General features: G+C 38.3%; 1 protein-coding gene across 4 annotated transcripts in view; it reads right to left on the bottom strand.

The window, feature by feature from the left end:
• The window catches only part of SLIT2 (slit homolog 2 (Drosophila)), a 540,750-nt gene that overhangs the window by 116,917 nt on the left and 398,337 nt on the right, over window positions 1-25,496 (bottom strand). For 2 of the 4 annotated variants that reach the window (XM_006874345.1, XM_006874344.1), the window contains 9 exons: window positions 25,320-25,391; window positions 21,722-21,865; window positions 21,446-21,609; window positions 20,443-20,466; window positions 16,424-16,574; window positions 10,099-10,173; window positions 7,576-7,719; window positions 5,170-5,313; window positions 3,156-3,322 (listed from right to left, as the gene is read on the bottom strand). In XM_006874345.1, the coding sequence (XP_006874407.1) occupies window positions 3,156-3,322; window positions 5,170-5,313; window positions 7,576-7,719; window positions 10,099-10,173; window positions 16,424-16,574; window positions 20,443-20,466; window positions 21,446-21,609; window positions 21,722-21,865; window positions 25,320-25,391 (1,085 nt within the window). The remainder of the gene's footprint in view (window positions 1-3,155; window positions 3,323-5,169; window positions 5,314-7,575; window positions 7,720-10,098; window positions 10,174-16,423; window positions 16,575-20,442; window positions 20,467-21,445; window positions 21,610-21,721; window positions 21,866-25,319; window positions 25,392-25,496) is intronic. The other 2 variants (XM_006874347.1, XM_006874346.1) reach the window with 1 other exon arrangement.

Consider the following 25,496-nt stretch of genomic DNA (forward strand, 5'->3'; position numbering starts at 1 on the left):
TCTTTGGAATGGGCACAAATATGGATTTCTTCCAATCAGTCGGCCAGATAACTGTCTTCCAAATTTCTTGGCAGAGATGAGTGAGTGCCTCTTGTGCCGCCTCACTATCTTGAAAGATTTCAATTTGTATTCCATCAATTCAATGCATCTTGGACTTCCTCCTTCAGTATCACTGCCTCTTTTTATTTATTTATTTTTTTGAGACACTGAATATCATAAGTTCATTATGAAAGAGAGACATGAAGATTATTTACATGATGCAAAATTTCACAACTTCATTGGAATGGGCAGCTTCCCATGATGCCATTTCAATTGAGATGTCTTTCAGTCTACATTCTTCCCAAGAATGTCACTATCACTAAATAAGAAATAATCCTTGTCATGTAGAACTTCTTTGGTGCCTCCATATTCTGGAACAAGAACTTTATCTCCATTGTCACGCTAACTGGTTGAATCTCTCCACCCTTTCCTTTAGATCCGCATCCAACAGTTACTACTGTTGTTTGCATTACTTTTATTTGAGACTTTTCTGGAAGCATTATGCCTCCTTTAATGACAGTTTCAGCGGCACTCCTTCCATCGATACTCAATCAAAGAGGGGAAGAAACTTTCTAAATGCCTGCCCTGCTGGGATTCTCAGGTCACCTAACTCGCACTCCACACTCCCTCCGCCGCAGCAAGCAGAGACCCGCAATCCAACACCTCCATACACGTGAACATGGGAAAAGACCGGCCAATGCGCAGGCGTGCTCACCCTGACCCCTGTATCATTGGCTCTTGATCATATGCTACCTCTTGAAATAGTTGAACATTAACCATTTCCTTTTGGTACAGTGACTCTGTGTATTCCTTCCATCTTCTCTTGATGCTTCCTGCATCATTCAATAATTTGCCCAGAGAATCTTTCAATAACGAAAGCCGAGGCTTGAATTTTTTCTTCAGTTTCCCCAGCTTAAGAAATGCTGAGCAAATTTTTCCTTTCTGGTTTTCTGATTCCAGATCCGTGCACATTTTGTTGTAATGTTTGATTTTGTCTTCTGAAGCTAAGCTTTGAAATTTTCTGTTCAGCTTTGTACCTCCTCATTTCTTCCATTTGCTTTAACATCTCTACGCTGGAAAGCAAGTTCAGTATCTCTTCTGACATCCATTTTGACCTTTTCTTTCTTTCTTGTCTTCTTAAGGACTTTTTGCTTTCTTCTTGTAGGATGTTCTTGATGTCATCCCACAACTCTTCTGGTCTTTGGTCTTTAGTGTTTACGTATCAAATGTGTTCTTCAGATGATCTCTAAATTCAGGTAGGATATATTCAAGGTCATATTTTGGCTCTCCTGGACTTGTTTTCATTTTCTTCAGCTTTAGTTTGAATTTGCATATGAGAGGTTGATGGTCTGTTCCCCCATCTGCCCGGGCCTTGTTTTGACTGATGATATAAAGCTTTTCCATTGTTTCTTTCCACAAATATAGTCAATATGATTTCTGTGTTTTCCATCTGGTGAGGTCCATGTGTATAATCATCTCTTATGCTGACTAAAGAAGGTATTTGAAATGAACAAATCATTGGTTTTGCAAAATTCTATCATGTAATCTATATCATCAAGGCCATATTTTCCAACTACTGATCCTTCCTCTTTGTTTCCAACCTTTGCATTCCAATCACCAATAATGCTCAATACATCTTGACTGCATGTTTGATCAATTTCAGATTGAAGAAGTTGGTAGAATTTTTCTATTTCATCCTCACTGGCTTTAGTGGTTGGTACATAAATTTGAATAATAGTGGGATTAACTGGGCTTCCCTGTAGGCGCATGGATATTATCCTATCACAGACAGCGCTGTACTTCATAACTGATTTGGATATATTCCTTTTGATGATGAATGTGACACCATTCCTTTTCAATTTGTTATTCCGGCATAGTAAACCATGTGGTTGTCAGATTCAAAATATCAGTCCATTTTAGCTCACTAATGCCTAAGATAGCAATGTTTATGCATTTCATTTCATTAGTGACAACTTCCATTTTTCCCAGATTCATACTTCATACATACCCTGTTCCGATTTTCAATGGATGTTTATAGCTGTTTCTCTTCATTTTGAGTTGTGCCCCATCAGAAAATGAAGGTCCCATGGGCTTTACTCCCACCAGCTTTACTCTATTTGCGTAATCATGGTCAACTCTACTTTGAGGAGGCAGCTCTTGCCCAGTCGCATTTTGAGTGCCTTCCAACTTGAGGGGCTCATTTTCTGGCATTATATCTGACAGTGTTTCTCTGCTATTGATACGGTTTTCAGTGAGTAAATATTTGAAAGTAGTTCGTCACTCCTTCTTCCTAGTCTGTCTTTGTCTGGAAGCTCATCTGAGACTTGTCCACCATGGGTGACCCAGCTGGTATTTAAAATATCTGTATCATATAGAGAACATTGAAGAGTGAAAACTGCTTTTGTTTAAATCACCAGACATACAGGATTTTATAATTCAACCGCTTTTCTCATTTGAAAACGATTCTTTCTAGAAGGGGGGCTGTGGCCATACTGATTAAGTTCTCACTTTCTCTTTGGAGATCTGAGTTCCACTCTTGGCCAATGTACTTATGTGTAACCACCACTCTTGTGTCAGGGGAGGCTTGCCTGTTGCTACAATGCCAAGCAGGTTTCAGTGGTGCTTCCAGATCAAGACAAAGTAGGCAGAAAGGCCTGGATAACTACTTTTAAATATCAGCCAATAAAAACCTCAAGGATCCCAACAGCCTGATCCCTAAATAATTACAGGGATGTCACAGGACAAAGCACCATTTTGTTCTGTTGTGCATGGTGTCATCATGAGTCAAGGGCAACTTGAAAGCATTTAACAACAACAGTTACTTAAAGAGGTGCAGTAGTAAATGAAGCTATACCAACAGCATCAACTGATGGTTAGAAACAGAAAAACAAAACCATTCAGAAACCTGAATCAAGTAGGAGCAAATGTGAAAGTGCATTCCAAGAAAGTAAAGACCTTGTTGATAAAAACAAAAACACCAACAGAACACCACCATCACAAAGACAATGACATAAGCCAATGAATTACTAAACAGCATATGCTTTCATCTGTGCACAGCATCATCCGAATTGTCATGGAAATGACTGGTGAGCCCATAATTATTGGATTTTTCTTACCATCATCACAAGTGAAGTCTTGAATGGCTACATCCTGGATGGGGATTTCTTTAAGGAAGTAAGGTTTCTGACATCGAGGATTTCCTGTCACAATTCTTTTCTTCCTAAGCCACTCTCCCAACCATGCCAGGTAGCAGTTACAGTTAAAAGGATTGGCCAGCAGGTTTCTAAGAGCCACATGCAAACAACAGAGAGTTTAGTTTACGTTTTTCTCAATTGTCTACTTCTCAAACTCCCATGCTACCATTTTTTCACACTGTTTTTCAGCCCTATTCCCCTATATTCATATCTGAGCAAACCTAACATATGAGCTGTGTCTTGTAGCTAAAATATTTATATTTAGGCCTTATGCAATAACAAGTCTTTCATGTAAAAGAATTCTTCAAATAATTGCATGCCCAAGAAAAGGAAGGTAGAAATTTAGGGTTTCTGTGATGTATTCTGATGTATATCTCATTTAAAAATAATTTAAACTTGTCAGAGTTCTGACTTGCTGTCAAACTTCCCTGCCTTGATAATGCAGTAATTTAATACAAAGATGAAGGCTGATTACCTTATATTATTGAGTTTAACCTGACAACTGCTATTTCATTAATTTGTCATCTCCAGATTTCCATCTCTTATTTGCTCCAGAGAATACGTTTCTCATCGAAACTGACAGCTGGGTTGATTAAATGCCAGTTATAAAAATGAATTGACTTCTACAAATCTCCATACTTTGGCATCTCACCACTTCAGCACAAATCTATTGACAATTCTATTATTTATAAACATGCCATCTTTAATGTGCACAAGTTAGTCACTATATGTAAAGTGTCACATTTTATGGGGAAAGAGGAGTAAGTACTTAACTGATGGATGCTTGCCTTAAATGCTTTCATCAGGGACAATGTTAAACATGCTTTTTTCCCCACCCTTTCCAAGCACCTCTCCCCCCTCCCCACTGAAATGAATTAGTGTAGTATATTTGGATGTAAAGCCCCCCACGAGATGGAAAAGCTCAGTACTGACAGAAAAAGGCTCAGGCGTAGCAACCATTGTGAGGTTAGAGCAGGACCAGCAGTGTTTTGTTCTGTTGTGCATAAGGTGACTAACTATGAATTAGAGCTGACTTGATGGCACCTAACAACAACAACATTTGGATGTTACCCATTACTGAGCAGTCAAATCAGTTATAAGTTTAATAGTTTCAAGCATTCTTTTCTAGATAATTTCATACCAGAGGTCTGCAATACTTTTCTTTGGAGTATTGCTGAACTCTTATCTGAGTTGTCTACAGATATACAACGTTTTGTTTTCTCTCCTGGCTATTTACAGCTAGCCTTTAGCCACATAAAACAATCTCCTGAACACTCAACTTATTCTTCAATGTTTTCCTTATGTCATACCCTCTGGTAAACCAGGTTTATTGTTGGTCTAGTCAATCTCATATGTCCCCTGTCACTACAAATGATGCTTTTGAACCTACCTTGTTGACAATAACTCTATGAACTTTCCTTTTATGGTATTTATCCTTAAACTATTCCAACATAAGAACATGAGGAAGAATCAACCCCATCTATTCATTCATTCATTCATTTTTGAAGCACTGGGGTTGTTGTCAGGTTCTTGAATCAGTTCTGACTCATAGCAATTCTATGCACAACAGAATGACACACTGCCTGGTCCTGCACCATCCATTTGAAGCACTATCAAGTTTCAATGCAATAAAAACATAGAAATGAAGACATTTTATTGGGTCACTGTTGGAAAATAAGAACCGACCGAAAAATTGTGTAATTTCTTGTTAGAACATTTCATATAAGACAGTGGATAAGATTTTTCAGAAAAGTACAGTGAGTTTCATATAAATATATGTATCCTTTTTTTAAAAAAAAAATCCTTTTGTTTTTAATACCTAAATTCTTGCTTGCGATTCTATAAAATGCCCGAGGTAGCATGGACATGCTATTAATAAAATGAATGAATAGCATACTCAAGGACTAGCTAAATGAATACTATGCTTTATACTTACAGAGTAGATAAAGAATGGAGAGTATCAAATGCCCCTGGGGCAATCGTAGTAATCTGATTATCATACAGAGAAAGCAGACGCACAGAACTGAGTCCTATGAAGCTGTCGTTTCCTATGCAGCTAATGCGGTTACTTCTCAGCATCCTGCAGGAAGAAAACGGACCTGGTTATGGAGATAAAACACCAGGCAATCAAGGTTTCCTTCTTGAGGAGCAAAACATTTTCTCTTCGCACATGGGTAGCATTTCTTCCTATTTTCTGATTATCCTATTGTTGTGCGGTGGCTTCCTAAGATAAGTACTGGACTGTGAACCACAAGGTCAGTGGTTTTGAGCCCACCAGCTGTTCTGTGGGAGAAAGATGAGGCTCTCTGCTCCCACAAAGATGTACAGCCTCAGAAACCTTACAAAGTGTCACAATGAGTTGGAACCCATTCAACAGCACTTAACAATTAGGAATCGCTGCAGATATGTACTGCAAACCTTCAGCAAGAAACAAATGCTTGGGGTTATCAATCAGTCCTCTCTGTTACAAAAGGCCCACGGAGTCTCAACTTGGACTTAGAATCTGATCTGATGACAGTAGAATGTGCTCTTTTCATGCTAGAATTATGTTTGCATGACTAAATAACGTCTTAACTCACCTAGAACTCTCTGAGACCATGAAGCCCTCTGATTTGTGTATTCTCAGTAGCATTACTTTGGCGATTACGTAGAAAGGAAAGAATCAATTTATACGTTACGTTGATGCCAAACACAGGCTGGGCTGGAGAGACATCAACCCCTCCCCTGCTCCACTAAGAAGATTCCAGTAACAAGCAGGAGTCCCTCAACAACAGTCTAAAATGAGGGGCTTCAGTTTGTTGCAGGATTTCTGTTTTGCTGAGTTGTAAACGTAAGGAAGTTTATGTATGGAGGAATGCATCCTCCCGTAGTATATGTCTCTTCTGTCCTCCCCACTTTTAACATTCCTCAGTATCTCTACATAAAAGCTGAAAAATATTAGCATATCATTTTGGAAATTGGAGTAAAGGGGCCTGCAAGTCACAGGTAATTTCTGATGAATGTCTAGGGCTCTAGGAAAATAACTGTGCTGTTATATGCACGGTTTTCAGACCCATTTGAGTTTGGAATGCTCAAATTCATGCATACACACTGGCTGGGGATAGCCCTTGGTCTCCCTGAATATGATCAAGATAAGGTGACTGGACTCCCTGGTGGGATAGGGGGCTTCCAGACTGCCTGTGACAGACATAAGGGTTAGGAGGAGACAGTGGGCTTCTTGCCACTGCAGATACCCCAAAGAAATTTAAAGAAACAGGCCACTGAGTCAAAACAGCAGAGTCAGGTCTCTGTAAACTGCAAAGCAAAGATAATCTGCTTTGGTGAGAAGGAGGAAAGTGATTTCTTGTTTTGGCAGCCAGGAGGGATGTTCTTGGTCATTTGGAACACACTGAAATCAAGAGTATTAGAGTAATAAATTGTCTGCATCCAGTAAACTCGTGTGTGTGTGTGTCTATGCATGAGACACAGACTGATAGTCCTTTTCTCATAATTTTGGATTTGCAGGACATTTTGGAGTCATAGGAAAAGAACTCAACCGCAAGGTTGGTTTGAACCACCAAGTTGGCAGTTCTAACTCACCAACCACTCCTCGGGAACCCTAAACAGGGTCACTATGAGTTGGAAGCAATTCCACGGCACTTAACAACAAACACAATATCCCTGGTACATGACCTTTTTTGGGGGGGTAGGAAGACTGGGATCTTGTAAGACACTATCTAGTTAACAGGAGATCATGTTAGTGTATTTTGGATCTAATGTTGTTGTTTAGTATCGTTGATTAGGTTCTGACTCATAGTAACCCTGTATAGGGTTTCACCGACCTTGAAGTTAACAGTTCAGTGTTTGTCCTACAGTCTCATACCAGGACATACTCTCATACCATTGGATCTTACTGTTTTTGTTAAGTGCTGTTGAATTGGTTATGATTCATAACCACCCTGTATAGTGTTTCCAAGGAGCAATTGGTGACTTTGAATTGCTGACCTTGTGGTTCAAACTGACCTTGTGGTCCAGTGCTTATCCGAGAGCACCATCTAAATTCTGTTCTTTTAACAAAATGGAACCCAAGAAACATACAGAGGGAAGACAGTCATGTTTTCCTCAAGAAACTCCTGAGGCTACAAAAAGTTTTAAGAGAGGAGACAGGTCTTTCCCCTAGAGTGGACAGAGAGAATATGTCTTTGTTGATGCTCTGAATTCAAACTCCCAGCCTCCAGAACTGTGAGACAATGAATGGCTGTTCTTTGTAGCCAGCCACTTTGTGGTACTTTGGTATAACAGCCCCAGGGGAAGAACAATGGCCAGTAAGTTAATACCCATCACAATGCATATGAATACTTACAGTGTCTTGAGGCTTTCCAATCCCTTGAACATCTTATGTTGAACATTTTCCAAACGATTACTTGTGAGAAGTATTTCATTTACCCCTGATGCTCCTTCAAACACTCCTTCTTCAATGTCTGTGATCTTGTTATTACTAAAGTTTCTAAATACAAAATCAGGGAAAAAATACACTTTAAACAATTCTTTTCTAACAGTGAGGAACCTGGAACTACTGAACTGGTTGCAGGTTTGACCATTTTCTGTTTCTAAATAAAGTCATCCACAACCTCCCAGAGCTCTTCAGCACTAAGACTCTGAAAAGATACCAGCCTTCTCATTCATCAAGCCAAACCTACAAAAGTGGAACCTCTGGGGTGAAAAATACCAGCCCAGTCAATGTTATTATCATCTGCAAAGATTACCAGATGTATAAAATCTTTGAAGTCAGGTTTGTTATTGTTGTTGTTGTTGTTAGGTGCCATCGAGTCGGTACTGACTCATAGCAACCCTCTGCACAGCAGAACGAAACACTGCCCAGTCCTTGAGGTCAGGTAGGAGATTGTAACCTCCTAATTTCCACAAAACCAAATAAAAAATACTTCTCTAAACAAATGCAACTGATTATAATGGATATATGGATTTTACTGACTAAAACAAGACAATTGGATAGGGACAGCAAAGACAGTCTGAAATAGATTACTTGTAGCAGGAATGTATCACGCAAAAACAGGTCAAAACAACCACCACCAACAAAAAAATCTCTTATTAACCTGTGTGATGTAAAATACCACAAGTGCTTGATCAGAAGGCAAAAATGTGGAGTTGAAGAAAAGACTCTTTTGTAGGTTCTAATCTCTTGGCTTCACTGTTTACTCCAAGAAAAGGAGTGGTCATAAAGAAGGGTCATGTCCATGGATCATTCAATTCTTCATTGACTTTCTCAGTAACTATTGGTTGAGTTAAAAGGTATCTTGTATGGAGGAAGAGACGATGATGTGGAAAGAGGGAACAGCTGGGGACTCTAGACCCAGAGAAGGAGAGGGGCTGTGTGCTGATGACTGAGGGGCAGGCTTGTAGGGTATGGTTGGTTGATGATGCATGGAGGGGATTGTAACCATGGCAATTAAATGATATACAATAGGATGAATGTAAAGCTAATGATTTCCCATGTAAACTATAACATAATTCACAATAAAACATTAAAAAAAAAAAGTCATCTTGTAGTTGAAGAGAATATGGAATTAAAACCAGCTGCTGGTGAGTTGATTATGATTCATTGTCATCGCCCGTGTATGTTAAACTAGAACTGTGCTCCATGGAGTTTACAATAGCTTATTTTTCAGAAATAGATTTCTAGACCTTTCTTCTGAGGGAGGAGCCACGGGGTAGACATACATGAACTGCCAACTTTCTGGTTAGCTGCCAAGGGTATTAACTGTTTTCACCATGTTGTTGTTAAGTGTCATCGAGTCGGTTCTGACTCATAGCGACTTTGTATAGGGTGTCCAAGGAGAGGCTGGTGAGTTTGAATTGCCAACCTAGCGGTTCAAACCAATCCTGAGGTCCAGTGCTTATCCTACAGTGCCACACCCGGACTCTAATGTTAATGTCAGAAGGGGAAAATGAAGAAATCAAAAACCCATGGAGGTCAAGTGTATTGGCAGTTGGTTCAGTCCACTGTACAGTCTTTGTGACAATGGTACAATATTATTTTTGTTGTTGTGTCCTGTCAAGTCGGTTCCAACTCATAGCAACCCTCTATGTGGTTTCCAAGAGCAGCTGGTGGTTTCGAACTGCTGACTCTGCAGTTAGCAGTCTAGTTCTTATCCTGCAGCACGCCACCAGGGCTCCTAGTTACTTATCTGAACGCACAACTATGATGATGGAGTCCTTCCTTCCTCCTGGAGATGTTTCATGTGGAAGGGGTCTCACTGGCCTCACACTCCTGACCTAGTCCCTCCCTGTCAGCTCTCAGAGCAGAAGGCTACTGACTGAGCATTTCTGAAACTGCTGATCTTCTAAATTTATTTTTGAATATGAGTTGTGGATATGTTGTAACACAGATGAGCTATCCAGCCAGTTTTCCAATCATTAATTTTCACTATTTTCTAATGAAAGTTTAATGAAGCAAAAAGTCAAATCATTGACATGAATGTGCTGAAAGAGAAACAACTGCATGGTTTGGGGGATAGTAAAGGAAGTTACAAACCATGACTGAACCCATTTCTGATGTGCTTAGATTACTGGATTCCTGCTGTGGTCACATAAGAGACCAGCTGTCTGGGTTAATGTAAGATGTTGGTGTTCCTCCATGGAGAATGCAGATGGCCTTGTTTGGCTACAAAGAAGACAGCCAGTTACTCAGACAGCTCTCAATGATGATCTTAGATTCATTTTACAGGTAATCATTGCTTGGCAGTGTCACTGAGGTTATAGTTTCCAATTCTTAACCATACTTAGAAACAACTTAAGTGATGGGAAAAGCAAAACAAAACAAAACAACATGCCAAATATCTGAAAACACAGATAAAACACGGCTTACATTTTACGTAATTGAGGAAGTTTCTTAAAGATTCCTGTGGCTTCCAACACTGTGAATTCATTGTTATTCAGACGCCTATGTGGGGAAAAAAAAAACAACAGAAAACTCTCATTACCAGATTTAAAGAAGAGATAAAATTTTGTTTCCATAGTGAATTATACCATTATTTAATGATAACTTTAAAATAAAATACAGTGTTTACCTATCACATTTTAATGATCAAAATAAGATACACTAAAACACCGGATACTGTCGTTTTCTTGTTTCAACTCATAGCTACCCTAACTGCAACAGAACAGAATACTGCCTAGTCTTGTGCTAGCCTCACAATTATTATAATGTTAGAGCCCACTGTTGCTGCCACTGTGTCAGTCCATCGTATTGGTGCCCTTTCCTCTTTTTCGCTGACTGTCCACTTCACCAAGCATGATGTTCTCTTCTCCAAGGACTGCTGCTTCCTGGAAACAAGTCCAAAGAATGAGAGAGAGTCTCTCCACCCTGGCTTCCAAGGAGCATTCTGGCTGTACTTTTTTTCTAAGACAGATTAGTTGTTCTTCTGAGGTACTTCCAATAGTCTTCTCTAACACCAAAATTTAAAGGTATCAATAGTTTACGGTCTTTCTGATTCATTCTCCAATTTTCATAAGCTTATGAGGAGACTGAAAATACCATGGCTTGGGTCAATCATCAAACAAATGCCTTTCTTCTTGAACACTTTAAAGAGACCTTGGGCAGCAGATTTGCCTAATTCAATAGGTCATTTGTCTTCTTGACTGCTGCTTCTCTGAGTGTTGATGGTGGATCCAAGCCAAATGAAGTTTTGGACAATTTCAATCCTTTATTTATCATGATGTTATTTACTGCTCTGGTTGTGACGATTTTTGTTTTCTTTACAGTGAAGTGCAATCCATACTGAAGGATTATAGTCTTTGATTTTCATCAGGAAGTATTTTAAGTTCTCTTTGATGCCAGGAAACAAGGTTGTATGTATCATCTGCATATCGCAGACTGTTAATGAGTCTTCCTCCAATCCTGATGCCACACTTTTCTTCATATACCCACCTTCTCAGATTACTTGCTCACCATATGGACTTGCTCATCATATGTCTTATGATTCAACAATTCCACTTCTATGTGTTTTTCCAAGAGAATTGAAAACATGTACTCACCAAGAAGCACAATGGGGTCTATACAAGCAACAAGTATGGTGAAAGGATACACCTGTGTTGCATACCTTCCCATATATTAAACCATTTAGTATCCTCTGATTCTGTTCTGAGAACTGCCTCTTGGTCTATGTACAGATTCTTTCTAATTCAATAGCTTGTCCATTTGTTGTTGTTGTTATTGTAAAATGCAGTTGAGTTGGTTCCAACCTATAGCAACCCTGTATAGGGTTCCCAAGAAGCAGCTGGTGAGCTTGAACCACTGACCTTGCGGATCAAACTGAGTTTGCATTCCAGTGCAGTAACACACAGCACCACACCAGGACAACAGTTTGTCCATAGAATCCTTCCATTTCAATCCTTTATTTATCATGATGTTATTTACTGGTCTGGTTGTGCAAGACTAGGCTTGAGTTTTTGTCTTCAGTTCTTTCAGCTTAAGAAATGCTGAGTGTGTTCTTCCCTATTGGTTTTCACACTCCATGTCCTTTTTCATTATAATATTGGACTCTGTCTTCTTGAGATGCCCTTTGAAGTTTTCTGTTCGGTTCACTTACTCTCATTTCTTTCATTTGCTTTAGCTTCTCTATGCTCAAGATTAAGTTTCAGAGTCTCTTCAGGAATCCATTTTGGCCTTTTATTGCTTTCCTTTTTAATGACGTGTTTTCATCATGTATGATGTTCTTGATGTCATGCCACACACAGCTCTTCTGGTTCTTTGTCATTAGTGTCTAATTAATGCATCAAATCTGTTCTTGAGAAGGTCTCTAAATTCCAGTGGGATACATTGAAAGCCCGATTTTGGCTCTTACGGACTTGTTTTTATTTTCTTCAGCCTTGGCTTGAACTTGCAAATGAGTAATTGATGGTTTGTTTCACAGTTGGCCCCTGGCCTTGCTGCTCCATAGTTTCCTCCCAGAGAAGTAGTTCATTTGATTCCTGTGTATGCCATCTGGAGAGGCCCATGTGTATATTGTAGAAGAAAAGGTATTTACAGTGAATAAGTTGTTGGTCTAGCAAAGTTTCTATTACCAAGGCCATATTTTCCAACCACTGATCCTTCTTTGCATCTAACATGTGCAACCATCTCCACTATTTAATTCTAAAACCTTTTTCATCATTCCCAAGGAAGTCATACTCATTAAGAGTCAGTTCCACATTAGGAGTCATTTCTATGTATTTGCCTATTTAGAACATTTCATATAAGAGGGGCTATACAATATATGCAATCCTGGGGTAGTGCTGTGGGTTAATGCGCTGGACTGCAAAGTCGGTTTGATTTGTAAGACTGGCGGTTCAAGCTCACCACACACTCCTTGGAAACCCTATACAGGGTCATTATGGGTCGGAATCAACTCTACGGCACTTAACAATAGCAAAAAATATATTTCTTTCACTTTGCAAAATATTTCCAAGGTTCTTTCATGTTGTAGCATATACCACAACTTGTACTTTTTTGGGTAAAAAAGAATGCCCCGTTGCTTGTATAGACCCCATTCTGCTTCTTGGTGAGTACATGTTTTCAATTCTCTTGGAAATACACATAGAAGTGAAATTGTTGAATCATAAGACAACTTTATGAGGGGAGAAAAAAAGTTTGTTGAAGAATGGTTTTGAAAGATAATGAAACTTTTCCATGAACTTTATGAAACCTTTGTATGTTTATCTCTTTGATAAACAGTTAAACTGTTTTGTAAAATAAATGCACCCTTTTACATTCCACTCAATAACTTATGAGAATACCAATTTGTCCAATCTTTGTCAACATTTGTTACTGTCTAATTTTTCATTATAGTTTTCTTAGTAAGTATGGTAAAGAGCAAAGATATCAGTATGAAGATTAAGGTATGCCAATTCCAAGCCATGGTGTGGCACTGTGGGTTAATGCATTGGACTGCAAAGTTGCAAAGTCGGTGGTTTAAGCTCACCAGCCGCTCCTAGGAAACCCTATACAGGGTCACTATGGATCGGGACCAACTTGATGGCACTTAACAACAATAACAACACAAAAATGTGAAAGTTGAACAACGAATAAGGAAGACCATAGAAAAATCAATGCGTTTGAATTATGGTATTGGCAAAGAATACCGAACATACCATGGACTGCCAGAAGAAGAAACAAATGTTTCTTCTTGTTGAAAGAACTACAGCTATCCTTACAGCAAGGATCATTCCCACCCCCTCCACACACAGACTAGACAGGGATGGGCAACTTGGACATTGGCTACCCAAAATGGAGGGTCGGGGCTACAAAGGTGAGAAGTGACTACTTACAAGCTTTCAAGAGGGAACCTAGATTCAGAGGGTGTGAAGTACGGTAGAATCTCCACTGAGTAGTATCCAATCTGTCTAGGTGGGGCTGATGAAAGGAAATGCGGATAGGTCTCTTGTGATACAATAGTGAATAATTGTTATCAGGACTGCTTGTGAGGGTTGGAAATGTAAAGGTAGATGTTTTGTAGCAAGGAGGGGAGTGATTAACTTTTCAGTCTAGGAGCGGAGGTCCCTGGGACCATCAAGGAAGAAGAGTGGAGAGTGGGACCCTACCTAGAGAAGCAGTGATGCCTGAGATGGAGGCAGAGAGGATGATGTGGAGAGATGGAGCAGCTGGAGACTTTAGATCCAAAGAGGGAGAGGGGCTGTGTGCTGACAACGGGGGTGCAGGCTTGTAGTGTATACCCTTTGGTTGGTTGATGATGCATGGAGGGGATTGTAACCATGGCAATGAAATGATATAAGATAGGATGAATGTAAAACTAATGTTCTCCCATGTAAACTATCACATAATTCACAATAAAACATTAAAAAAAAAAAAAAAAAAAAAAAAAGAATTACAGCTAGAATGTTCCTTAGAAGCCAGATGGTGAGACTTCGTCTCTCATACTTTGGACATGTTATCAGGAGGGAGCAGTCCCTGGAGAGTTAGTGAAAAAAATAGCAAGACCCCCTGTGAAGACAGACTGGCATAGTAGCAGACACAAGGCTCAAGTGTTGCCACAGTGGAGAGGATGGTGCAGGACTGAGTAGTTCTGTTGTGTATAGAGTTGCTATTTGGAGCGACCAACTCCACTGCACTTAATAACAACAACAGTAAGTATAAAGTGGCCTCCCAATGTGGTTTTGATTGGCATTTCTCTAATGCCTAATGCTTTTAATTATCTTGTAATGTCCTTACTGGCCATTGGTATACCTTATTCAGGGAAATACCCACTCGAAATTAGGATCTTTTTTTAAAATTGGGAAATATAACTCTTTGTTGTTGAGTTTTAAGAGTCCTTCTTGTATCCTGACTACACATCCTTTATCAGATATATGACTCGCGATTATTCAGTGTGTAATGTTTTCAATTCCTAATTTTTCAGAACACAAACCTGCAACTTTTGCTTTGTAACACTGAGTCAAATGTTACTTTCTGTAATACTAATTTTTGTTTGATAAATAAGCCTACTTAAGGTGCTATCATGCTAGGAGACATCATTTGAATGACTGTAGTATTTTTTTGGAAATGGGGGTAAGGATAAGACTATAGATATAGACAGTAAAGGGCTTTCATGGCATGGACTTAGCTTTCCTAAAAGCCTTGGAGCCCTGAAATAGCTTCATAAGCTAATCAGAGTAAAAAGACTTCTCTTTACCCACAGGGAAGTTATTTTCTCTCACAACTTTGAAAGACATTTCATTATTCTTATTTATTTAAATCACTTGGAATGCATTACATAAAAGGCCACAGTGTAAACACAGTAAGAGATAAACTATAAAACACAATCCCAGTCATCAAAGAGCTGCATTCTAGTTGAAGACAAAAGGATTATGCATGCACAATAAAACAACCAACTTTGTAAAGCAGTAAATGACAAAGGCCAGATTGTGTATGTAAACATTGCTAAAATGTTCTTGAAATGATGAGATTTGGCTAGGCATTCCTTGAGTTTTGTGAACATTAACACTAAAGGCTTTGCTTTTATAAATAAAGCCAGTAAAGGCAAAACATCTGTGAGCACAGAACCTATCCATGACTCAACAAGCACCTCCTTCGGTTTAGGCCTTATAGTATTGTTATCGATACAAATGCTACACCTTGTTTTTTCTGCTGTGTCTGTTATGAATATACTTTCCTTAGGCTTTAACATTTGGTAATCACTGAATCCTAGTGCCCTGGTGTAGTGCTGTAGGATATGCTCTGGACTACAAGGTGGGAACCAACTTGAAGGCACTTAACAACAACAATCCCTGAATCCAATCACTGAATCCTACTTGGCTCAATGAAATAGTGGAGTTCAGAATGAAATCAAACAGAACTCAAATTCCATAACTGACAGAGACCTTCAAATGGTGATTTTCATACTATCTTACATGTTTGCTGCAAACATTAAATAAGTAAAAAACCTACTTCTTGTTGTTAAGTAGAAACTGATTTGGATTAAGAAGAAATTGATCTGGATATAACAAATGCCACCCAAAATGCTATTACTAACAGTACTAGTGTGGTGCTGCGGGTTTGCACTGGATTGTAAGGTTGATTTGAAGTGCTAGGTTGGTGGTTCAAGTTCATCAGATGTTCCTTGGAAGCCCTATACAGGGTCACTATGACTCGGAACCAACTTGACGACACTTACCAACACTAGCATTAACTGAGTAGTTAAGAGAATTCTGAGAAATGAAAATGATTTCTGTAATTGTATCACAAGTCAGGAAGTCCTTGTATGGCGCTGTGGGCTAATGAATCAGACCGCAAAGTCGTTTGAACTGCAAGGTCGGTGGTTCAAGCTCACCAGCTGCTTCTTGGAAACCCTATAAAGGGTCCCTATGAGTCGGATTTACTCGACTGGCATTTAACAACAATAACAACAACAACATCATAAGTCAGAAAGATAAACAAAGATAGCCTTTACAAAATTCCTTTTTTCAAAATTATTGTAGTAAAATACATATAACATGCCATTTGCCACTTTAAGCGTTTATAACAATTTCAGTGCCATCGATTCTATTCAAAATGTTCAAGGACCCTCTAATCGGCACTTGTACCAAGAAGAGTTATGCCAATGGACACTCATTAATATCGATATAATTATTGAGATGAATAAGGCAAGACAAAATTACTGTGTTTTCATTTCAATCTCCAGCCCCACCAGCAAGGATTTCATCACAGGTTCACTTACAGCTCTGCTGTGTACTGAGGGATGTGTTCTGGGATTTTGTTAAGTTTCTGATTGGAGCAATCAACTGTGTTCCCTTCACAACGGCATTTTTCAGGACAAGCCAAATCCGCAAAGCAGTCTCCACTTAATTTTGATCGATAATCTTCTGTACCTAGTGAGGATTCAAGCCAAGAGAATAGATACTGAGTCTGAAATTTAGAATATTTATTAATTTGTAGGAAGGAAAAAAGGAAGACAACTATAGATTATGCAGTAGGAAGACAGCTTGGGGATTTTTTTGGTCAATGGATGTGAGGAGTGGATTAAAACAAGGGCTTGGAATTTGCTAGGAAAAAAAATTTCTAGAGTCACAAGACAGGAAGACATTCATAAAGTTGAGCTTTGCACAGCTTTACTTCTGCTGATCCAGTTTTTAGCCATTCCTTCTTAGTTCACAGCTAATCATTACAATGGCTACTTAATTATTAAAAAAAAAAGAAAAAGAAAAAGAAAAGAAAGCTTATTTTTTTCCTCTACGTCAAGATTTTAAAATGGATTCTGTAATAAACATATTCCTAGATTTCATTTTAAAATTAGGGCTTTCACGGCAAATAGATGTCTCCAGGGTTTTTTTTCCCCGATTCGCTACATTCTTTTAGAATTCTCTCCCTCTCACATCATCTTCCGGAAGTCTAAAAAGCCCTCTTTTTGTTTTTCATGTTCTTTTGATAAAAAGAGTCAAGTAAATCCTGATTTAAGCCTCAGCAGCTTGTCATGCTGTAGAAAGCTGCGTGACGTTCCATGGTGCTTGACGGAACCATGTTTTACTCATACCTCGCAACCACATGGTTAGATCAAGCACAACAGAAAATCTCGCTACATAATCACTACGCCATCCACTAGGCCAAGGGAAAGACCAAGAGGAAAGATGAGGGGAAGTAGGAGAAGAGCTACAGACATTCTGGAAACGTAATACTAGTTACATGACATGCATTCTTCCGGCAGAATATTTAGGATCACAGTAAGAGTATTACTACTGACGATTTCCTGGAAACACAAAGAGGGGGCTATACAGAAAGACACCTCCCACTGTTCCTCAGAACTGCAGAATGAAGCAACAGCTTTCAGGAACCACATGAGGAAGAAGTTTCAAGTGAGCTACAAGGACAATAGAGAAGCTCAAAAGATCCATGGCTTCTTCTTGGGAGGAAAAAAAAAGGTGTAAAAAGGTCAAGACTAGAAGAAGGTCCATCAGAGTTGAAAAGGAAAGATATCGTATTTGAGAGAAGACACTTTTACTTACAGCCCAAATGGTGAACTCCTGCAAAAGTAAAGGTTACCAAGAAAGAAAGACAGAGTAATCTCAATTAAGAGGAATATATACACATATGTATATTTAACCAAGTTATATATGTATATATATATATATATATATACATATATAACCAAGTTCTCGTTTCCTTGTTTACTACAGCAATTAACAAGGAACTATCAAGGTGTGATGGTTTTCATGCTTTGTGAAATGTCATCATTATTTTTGAAGCACAATAGTGTTCCGAGAAAAAGATGGGTATTTCAAAGTCAAGTTCTTGTGGATTCTTTTAAAGAGGAACTCTCTGCAAGACAGATTTCCCTTTGAGATGTCATTGTTATCTAGAATGTTATATTGAATGGCAGTAGGCAAGTAGACATGTAAAATTAAGAATCATAGAGATCCTCAAGTACATTGGCATTAATACTTGGTTGTGGCTTCCACACTCTTTAATGATCTTCCTGACCTATTAAATACAATGTCACTTAGTGGCCGTGGAATCAGAATCTCGAGACGTTTTCCAGGCTGAATATAATACTTAGGATACATTTGTCAGTGAGTGCATGGATTGGGGGATCATCTGTCTTGCTGTAAATTCTAGACTTTAAAGTAAAATGAGATTATGTTGTTGTTGCTATTAGTTGCCTTCAAGTCACGTCTGACTCTTGGTGACCCCAGGTGTGTAGACCACTGCTCTTCCATTACGTTTTTAATGCTATGGGCTTTCAGAAGACAGAATGCACCTCTTGGTGTGTTCTAACCTCCAATCTTTTGGCTAAATTGTTTTTGCCATCCAAAGACCTCTTGAAATGAAGTTGTAATGGCAACAAAGTTTAACTAACAATATGCTAAGTGTGTTGTTGTTACGTACCGTGGAATTGGTTTCTGTACAGTGTTCCTGTACTCATAGCGACCCTGTACAGGGTTTCCGGGGTTGTAAATCTTTATGGGAGCAGAAAGCCTCATCTTTCTCCCACGGAACAGCTGGTTTTGAACTGCTGACCATGAGATTAGCAGCCTGATTAATAACCGCTACGTTACCAGAGCTCCTTATGTGACGTACTTTAAAAAGAAACTGCATTCAATGAAGTAACAATAATGATGAATTTATGATGGTTCTCTACATAAGTTCAGTTTTTAATAAAACCATCGTAATATAATGGGCCTGTCTTCTACCAAAATGATTTTAAATTACAAAAAAATTGAATTACCAGAAATTTAAAGCTAAGCTGGAATATATGATATAAAAGTTATTTCCCAAAGTCTATAATTTTGACTGCTGTCAATATGAGGGCAAAACTGTATTCAAATTCAGAATGTATTCATATAATTTATTTGCTGTTTATTTGGAGAGTTAAAACATTAATTTTCACTCTATTAATAAATAACATTTCACATGAATAGTTTGGACAATTTTGGAACAATTATATTAACTGCTGTATATTGGGGCCTTAAATCAGATCATTCTTTCATTCCATAGGTGGTCTCGTATTTAGAATCTGGCTTTTTCAGAGGAAGTGATAGTTATCAGATGACTTTCTATTTAATAACTGGGTAAAAACAATGGACCCTAATGATTTCTTATGCAGGTCAACAAACTGTTCCTTACAGTGCTTTTCTTCTTATACAGCCTACACAAACCACAAGCAAAATATATAAAATATTGTTGATCATTCCAGTTCAAAAAATATAAAATCAATTAAATGCATAATATTACTCTAAGTATAATCCAACAATGGCAAGTAACAAATTTCTCCATAACTTAAGAGACCAAACCTAGAGCTTTTCTGAAAAATTAAATATGGCTTTGCATACTAACAATGTAGAGATATCTTTTTACTTTTAGTTCTTAATATGTATTGTCATTTAGGGATAAAACCTGTAGATGGTGAATGTAGTTCATCAATTACTAACAAGTAATGCTTTATATAAAATGATTTTAAACAAATATGTCAAGAGGCATTTTACACAATTGGCAGGCAAGAGAAAAATAAGTCAAGAGATGTATTTCAAAGAGCCAGTTCTAGCAAACATCTGCCTTGACAGTTTCAAGTTCAGAGTGGTGAAATATTGTACATTTCATTATTCAAGGCATTTACTGCCCATGAATAAGAATGTAGTCACAAACCAAAAATGAAAACCTGCAAATATATCAGCACGAAGTTCCTTTTTTAGTTTTTTGGTTTTCTAATAGAAGTAAAGCTAAAGCGAGAAAAATGGAAGCAAAAAAGTATTTTAAAAAATACCAAAAATGAATCACATGATGGAAACAGTAATTTTCTGAGTTTGTAACTGATTTTGTGTAGAACAAGCTCTTTGACAACAGAAATATCTGTCTTTAAAACCAGCTTAATAAGCTGCCTTTTAAAAACAGGTTTAAAGAGAAGATATTCAGTGTAAGGAGAGAAAGTGATTTAAAGAGAGAGTCATAAGTTCAAACATTTTAGCTACCATGAGACGGTTTAGAGACTGTGCCAACGTGAGAGAGAGGGGGAAAAAAACCCCAAAACAAAACGGTGGAGGTTTATTAATAGATATGTTTAACACTGTAAGCTTCATGCAAAGGTCAGGTTTCAGGAAACAGATACAGGTGGTCTATGCAGACATAAATCTATCTACAGACTCCCCATTGCATTTTCAGAAGCATGCATATCAAAGGTTTAGAAGCTACAGTCTAAAAGTGAAGAAAGGATATCTGCAGTTAGTCCTACGACCAAGCAAAACCTACCTGGAATGAAATACTGTTCTTTAGCTAAATAAAAAAAGAGAAAAAAAAAAAATAGAAGATGCACCTGAATGTCAGCAAGCAGAGATATGAGTTATATTAGATAAAGAATGAACTATAGGTACTGTAGATAATTCAATGAAAAATGTCTATTCACAACAGTGGCTGAAGAATAACAATGTACAGTGAGGAATAAATGCATCTAGAATCATTGGCAATACACAGCTTTGATTCAATATTAGCGTTTTAGTATGAATCCTCTGCCGAATGTGAAATACGCCTGGAATTGTTAGGCAGTAGACTACCAAAATAGACAGAATGCATTTTAACATAAGAAAATACAAACAGTTAGATCAAAACAAATAGCAAATTTTAATGAGGCATTTAAAAAAATGAAGCATGAATACAATGCATCTGTATTTGGTTTGTTGTGAATAAATGTTAATATTCCTATATTTTAAAAAGACGGTAACCGGGGGGAAATGTGCCTTCATATTTATATTACACAATATAAGAAAGTGGCCTCAATGTGAGAAGCTAGGGATTTAAAGTGTTTCGGTTTGTTTCCTCCTCTATTTCAAAGTCTGAGCCATAAGCAAGACTCAGCTCACTTTATGAAAAATGTAAACAATTGATTACTTTTAAGTTGCGCAATGGAGAATGATATACCAAACTTCATACACTTAAAAGGCATTCTGCATTTATTAATTAAACCCAATAAAGTTGGAATACTGGCAATATTTCTGCACAGTAGCCAGTCATCTTATTTAAATTGTCCAATAGCCTACTTCTTTCTGCTGGATACGTTGTTTAAAAATCTCAGACATATGAGGGCTCTATGTCTTGTATCTGCAGTTCTTTGTATATCTTCGTGTGCAGAAGGGAAAGAAATTCAATTCTGCAATGGTTGGTAATTCTGTCGAAGGCCAGCTGTTTTGTTATGTCTTATGTAATGATTGTGTTTGGTAACACCAGAGAAGTATCAAAGAAAGAAAAAATAAATTACCTGAACAACGAAATTTCTTGCTTTTGATCTGGCCGATTCTCTTGTTGGCCAAACGGCGGGGGCTGGTGCAGCGGGCACCACTGGTCTCTATTGGGTTGGTGTGGAGATAATCAGCCAGCCACTTCAGGTGACAGTCACAAATAAATGGATTCTGAGCCAGATGCCTTGCAGAGACACATACAGAACAAATTTACAGGTAGCTTGCAATGGACTCAACTTTCAAATCCAGAATGAAAACAAACATCATCAAATTGGAGCCAAATTCTGTGTACGTACATAGTCTGAATGGCCCGGAGAGGTGAGAAGGTTCCTTTGGCTATGGTCTGAAGCTTGTTGTCATATAAGGAGAGGAGGTTCAAGTTGTGTAGATCCTGAAAAGCATCTACCCGAAGGCAGTTTATCTTGTTGGCATTCAATAATCTGTTCGATCAAATAGTTGCAGAATTAAAGTGTAGCATCTCATTAACTCACCTTCAATAACCTGTCCTTCTGAAGAACCCCCTGATCAAGCAATACATTTCTTTTAGCCCCCACCATTTTAACTTGAATACTTTAGATGTTATATATTGAAGATTTGGTTCTGCCAGATAAGGAAAAAGCCATACAATCTATGAGAGTCTTAAACTGGTGGTATTTATACCTTACTTAATAAAAATGATTGGACATCATTCTTTGGAAGATGCAGAGACAGAGCATTAGATGAGAGTACATGAGTTCCAACCTCTGTTGCTGAAGATGCAATACAATAACAAAATGTCATGAAACCTCAGTGCTTCAAGATGTCCTATGAGAAAGACACGTTCTCTGTTCTCCAAAGGTCAGAGTGATCCCTCAGTACCATCGATTAGCTGATGTCACTGCTCTCTCAAATTGTGCACCAACTCCCACATAGCTCTGGGTGAATTCTAAATCCTCACAATAGCCTGCAGTGGCCCCAGGAACCTTAAGCCATCTTCTGAACATTATAACCACCTGCTTGTCTCCTCCTGGTTCTAACAACCCCAACCACTTTGTTTTTCGTTTTAGCTCTTTTTCAAACACACCAGACTTTTCTCCCCTCCACCTGGAATGTCTGTGTGAAGTTTTACTTCACTTCCTGGAGTCAGCTCAAATCTTAGTTTCTCAAAGACGCCTACCCTTACTGATGACTGAATGTCACAAGTAGATCACCAGTTCTTTCTTCATAGTCTACCTGAATCCAGAAACTCCACTAAAACCTGGTCAATATCATCGCTACACCCAAGTCTCTACAGACAGATGGGTGGTAGCTCCGTATGTTGTTGCTGCTAAGTGTTGTTGTTATTGTTGCTAAGTGCCACTGAGCTGGTTCTGACTCATAGAGACCCTGTATGTGGTTTCTGAGGAGCAGCTGGTGGATTTGAACTTCTAGCCTTCTGGCTTGCAGTCCAGTGCTGATCCTACAGTGCCACACCAGGTGTCCCAGCATGAGAAGTAGTAGCCGGGAATTGAATCCAGGCTTCCCACACTGAAGGTGAGACTTTTTCCACTGAACAATAAATTCCCTCTTGCCTAGAATATACTAAATGCTTAAAAAAGATTGGTTGCTAAATTAATATTTTATAACCCTCTGGGAGAGTGACATGGGATATTGCTATATTAAAAGCTCTAATCCTAAACTGGAATCCTGGTGTGGCGCCGTAGGATAAGCACTGGACTGCTAACCACAAGGTTGGTGGCTCAAACAGAATTAAGATGAGGCTACCTGTTCACTGACAGTCTCAGAAACCTTATATAGAGTCGCTACAAGTCACACTCGACTTGATGGCAGTGAGTTTGACTTCTTTTTTATTTTTAAAGAAGGATAGTTTGAGGAAGGCACTGATTAATCTCATCCCTCTCCACCCTGGGTCTTAACACAAGTAATGTGAACCCTGTTTCTTAATTCATAAGCTACCTGAAGAGAGAAGCTGAAGAGCAAAAATTAGGGACAAGGAAAGGCAGGAGTCTCAAAGAAACTCAAAGAAGGGACTGTCTGAGCATCTTGTATTTATTTAAATTAATTTGGTCCAATTAAAAAGAATAAAGAAAAGTCATTGGAGACCAATTTCTTTTCCTCCTATTTACCTACTTCTCCCCAGTACAGCTTCTGTTTCAACAGAGATACAGTATTTAACTTTACCAAATTCTTAACAAGCTGTAAAGATTTAACTGTATTTTTAGCCCTAGCAGGCTTAAGAATGGGTTTTAATCTAGGGACCGAGCAGTAGGCTGAGGGGCAAAGACAGATCTATAAGTAAGGGTTACCTACATCCAGATACCCATGGTTTATTAACATGTATGTCTAGAAAAAAAAGGGCAGCATTTTAAGTATTGTACTAAACACAGCAGAGTTATTAAAAAGAATTTTAAGTAACTGGTGGAGTCCTGGTGTGGCACTGTGGGTTAATGTGCCAGACTGCAAAGCCAGGTTCAAGCTCACCAGCGTCTCCTTGGAAACCCTATACAGGGTTGCTATGGGTCAGAACCGACTCGATGGCACTTAACAACAACAACAAGGAGTGTAATGCTAACAAAATGTGGAAGAATGACAAGGAGATAAAAAATAAATAGGAGTTAATAGGTTATAACATTAAACTCTATCTATAATATATATATATTGCTGCTGTAAAATGCCGTCAAGTCGATTCCAACTCATAGCAACCCTGTACAGAATTTTCAAGGAATGGTTTAGTGGGTGTGGATTGCCAATCTCGTGCTTAGTAGTTCAGTGCTTATCCTACAGTGCCACACCAGGGCTCCGTAACATATAGTGATAGCTATTCAGTGATTCAAACGCACCGGCTGCTACTCAGAAATTCTGTTATACAGGGTCGCTATGAGTTGTAACTGACTTGACAGAACTTAGCAACAACATAATGTGAATGGAATCCTGGTTTGACACTGTAGGATAAGCATTGGACTAACCACAAGATTTTCAGTTCAAACCCACCAGTTGCTCCTTGGAAATGCTATACTGGTGGCTATGAGACTAAGAGCTAGAGCTGACTTGACAGCACTTAACAACAACAACAACAACATAATGTGAATAGAATCTGTGTTCAAAATCAGAAACAGTACTTGCGGATCTCATTGCAACCCTTTATGCGGTTTCCACAGCTGTAAATTTTTATGGGAGCAGAAAGTCTCACCTTTCTCATATGGAGTAACTGGTGGATTTGAACTGCTAACCTTCTGGTTAGCAGCCCAATGCATAATTCACTATACCACCAGGGTCCTTAAGGATATTGCTATCAGCATTTTGTTTTTGTCAAATTTCCTTTTCACATAGACATTCATTAAAATACTTGGTATCAAAATACTTGGTATAAATATGTATAGTCAATATAACTTTAGAGACAGATTGAGTAGCAGTTATTTTTGGAACCAAACAGCTTTTAAGGATACAATTCAGGAATTTAGAGCTCATTCTGTCAGTATAGTAATTTTAGGACAACTGCCTTGCGGCAAATCATGGTTGCGTTGGGAGTATGATTCTAGCCCTGTCATTTGACAAAATCTTTTGACAACTGCTGGTAAACATATCTTCATATGTGTTTCATTTGCATCTACTGTTAAATCAAAACAGAGATGCTTTACAAAGGACAGTAATTATACAAACTTCAAATTATGGTAGAGTCAGAAAGTATACATTCATGAGCATATAGAGAGAAAGATTTTAGGACAATTCCAAAGTGTTGCATCTTAAAAAACAACAACAACTATGTGTTAGCTCTGTTAGGCTTATGTCTTCCATTTCATTTAAATGTATGATTTGGGCTGAATTTTTCTGACATGTCCGTGAAAACACTAAATGAAACTCAAGACTAAAATACAGTATTTATTCTGAACAGATCAGGAACAATCAAATACTTACAGGAGCTGCAAGGAAAATAGTCCTTCAAATAAGCTTTTTGGAAGTTCTGTGATTTTATTTCCGTAGAGGACGCTGAAAGAAACAAACAAATAAAAACAGCAAAAACCAAATTCATTTAATTCACATCTATTCCGGCACACAGCAGCTTAGTAAGCAGTTAGTTCATTATTAAAGCTA

The sequence above is a fragment of the Chrysochloris asiatica genome, unplaced genomic scaffold (genome assembly GCF_000296735.1).
Source record: "Chrysochloris asiatica unplaced genomic scaffold, ChrAsi1.0 scaffold00270, whole genome shotgun sequence".
NCBI classification, from domain to species: Eukaryota; Metazoa; Chordata; class Mammalia; order Afrosoricida; family Chrysochloridae; genus Chrysochloris; species Chrysochloris asiatica.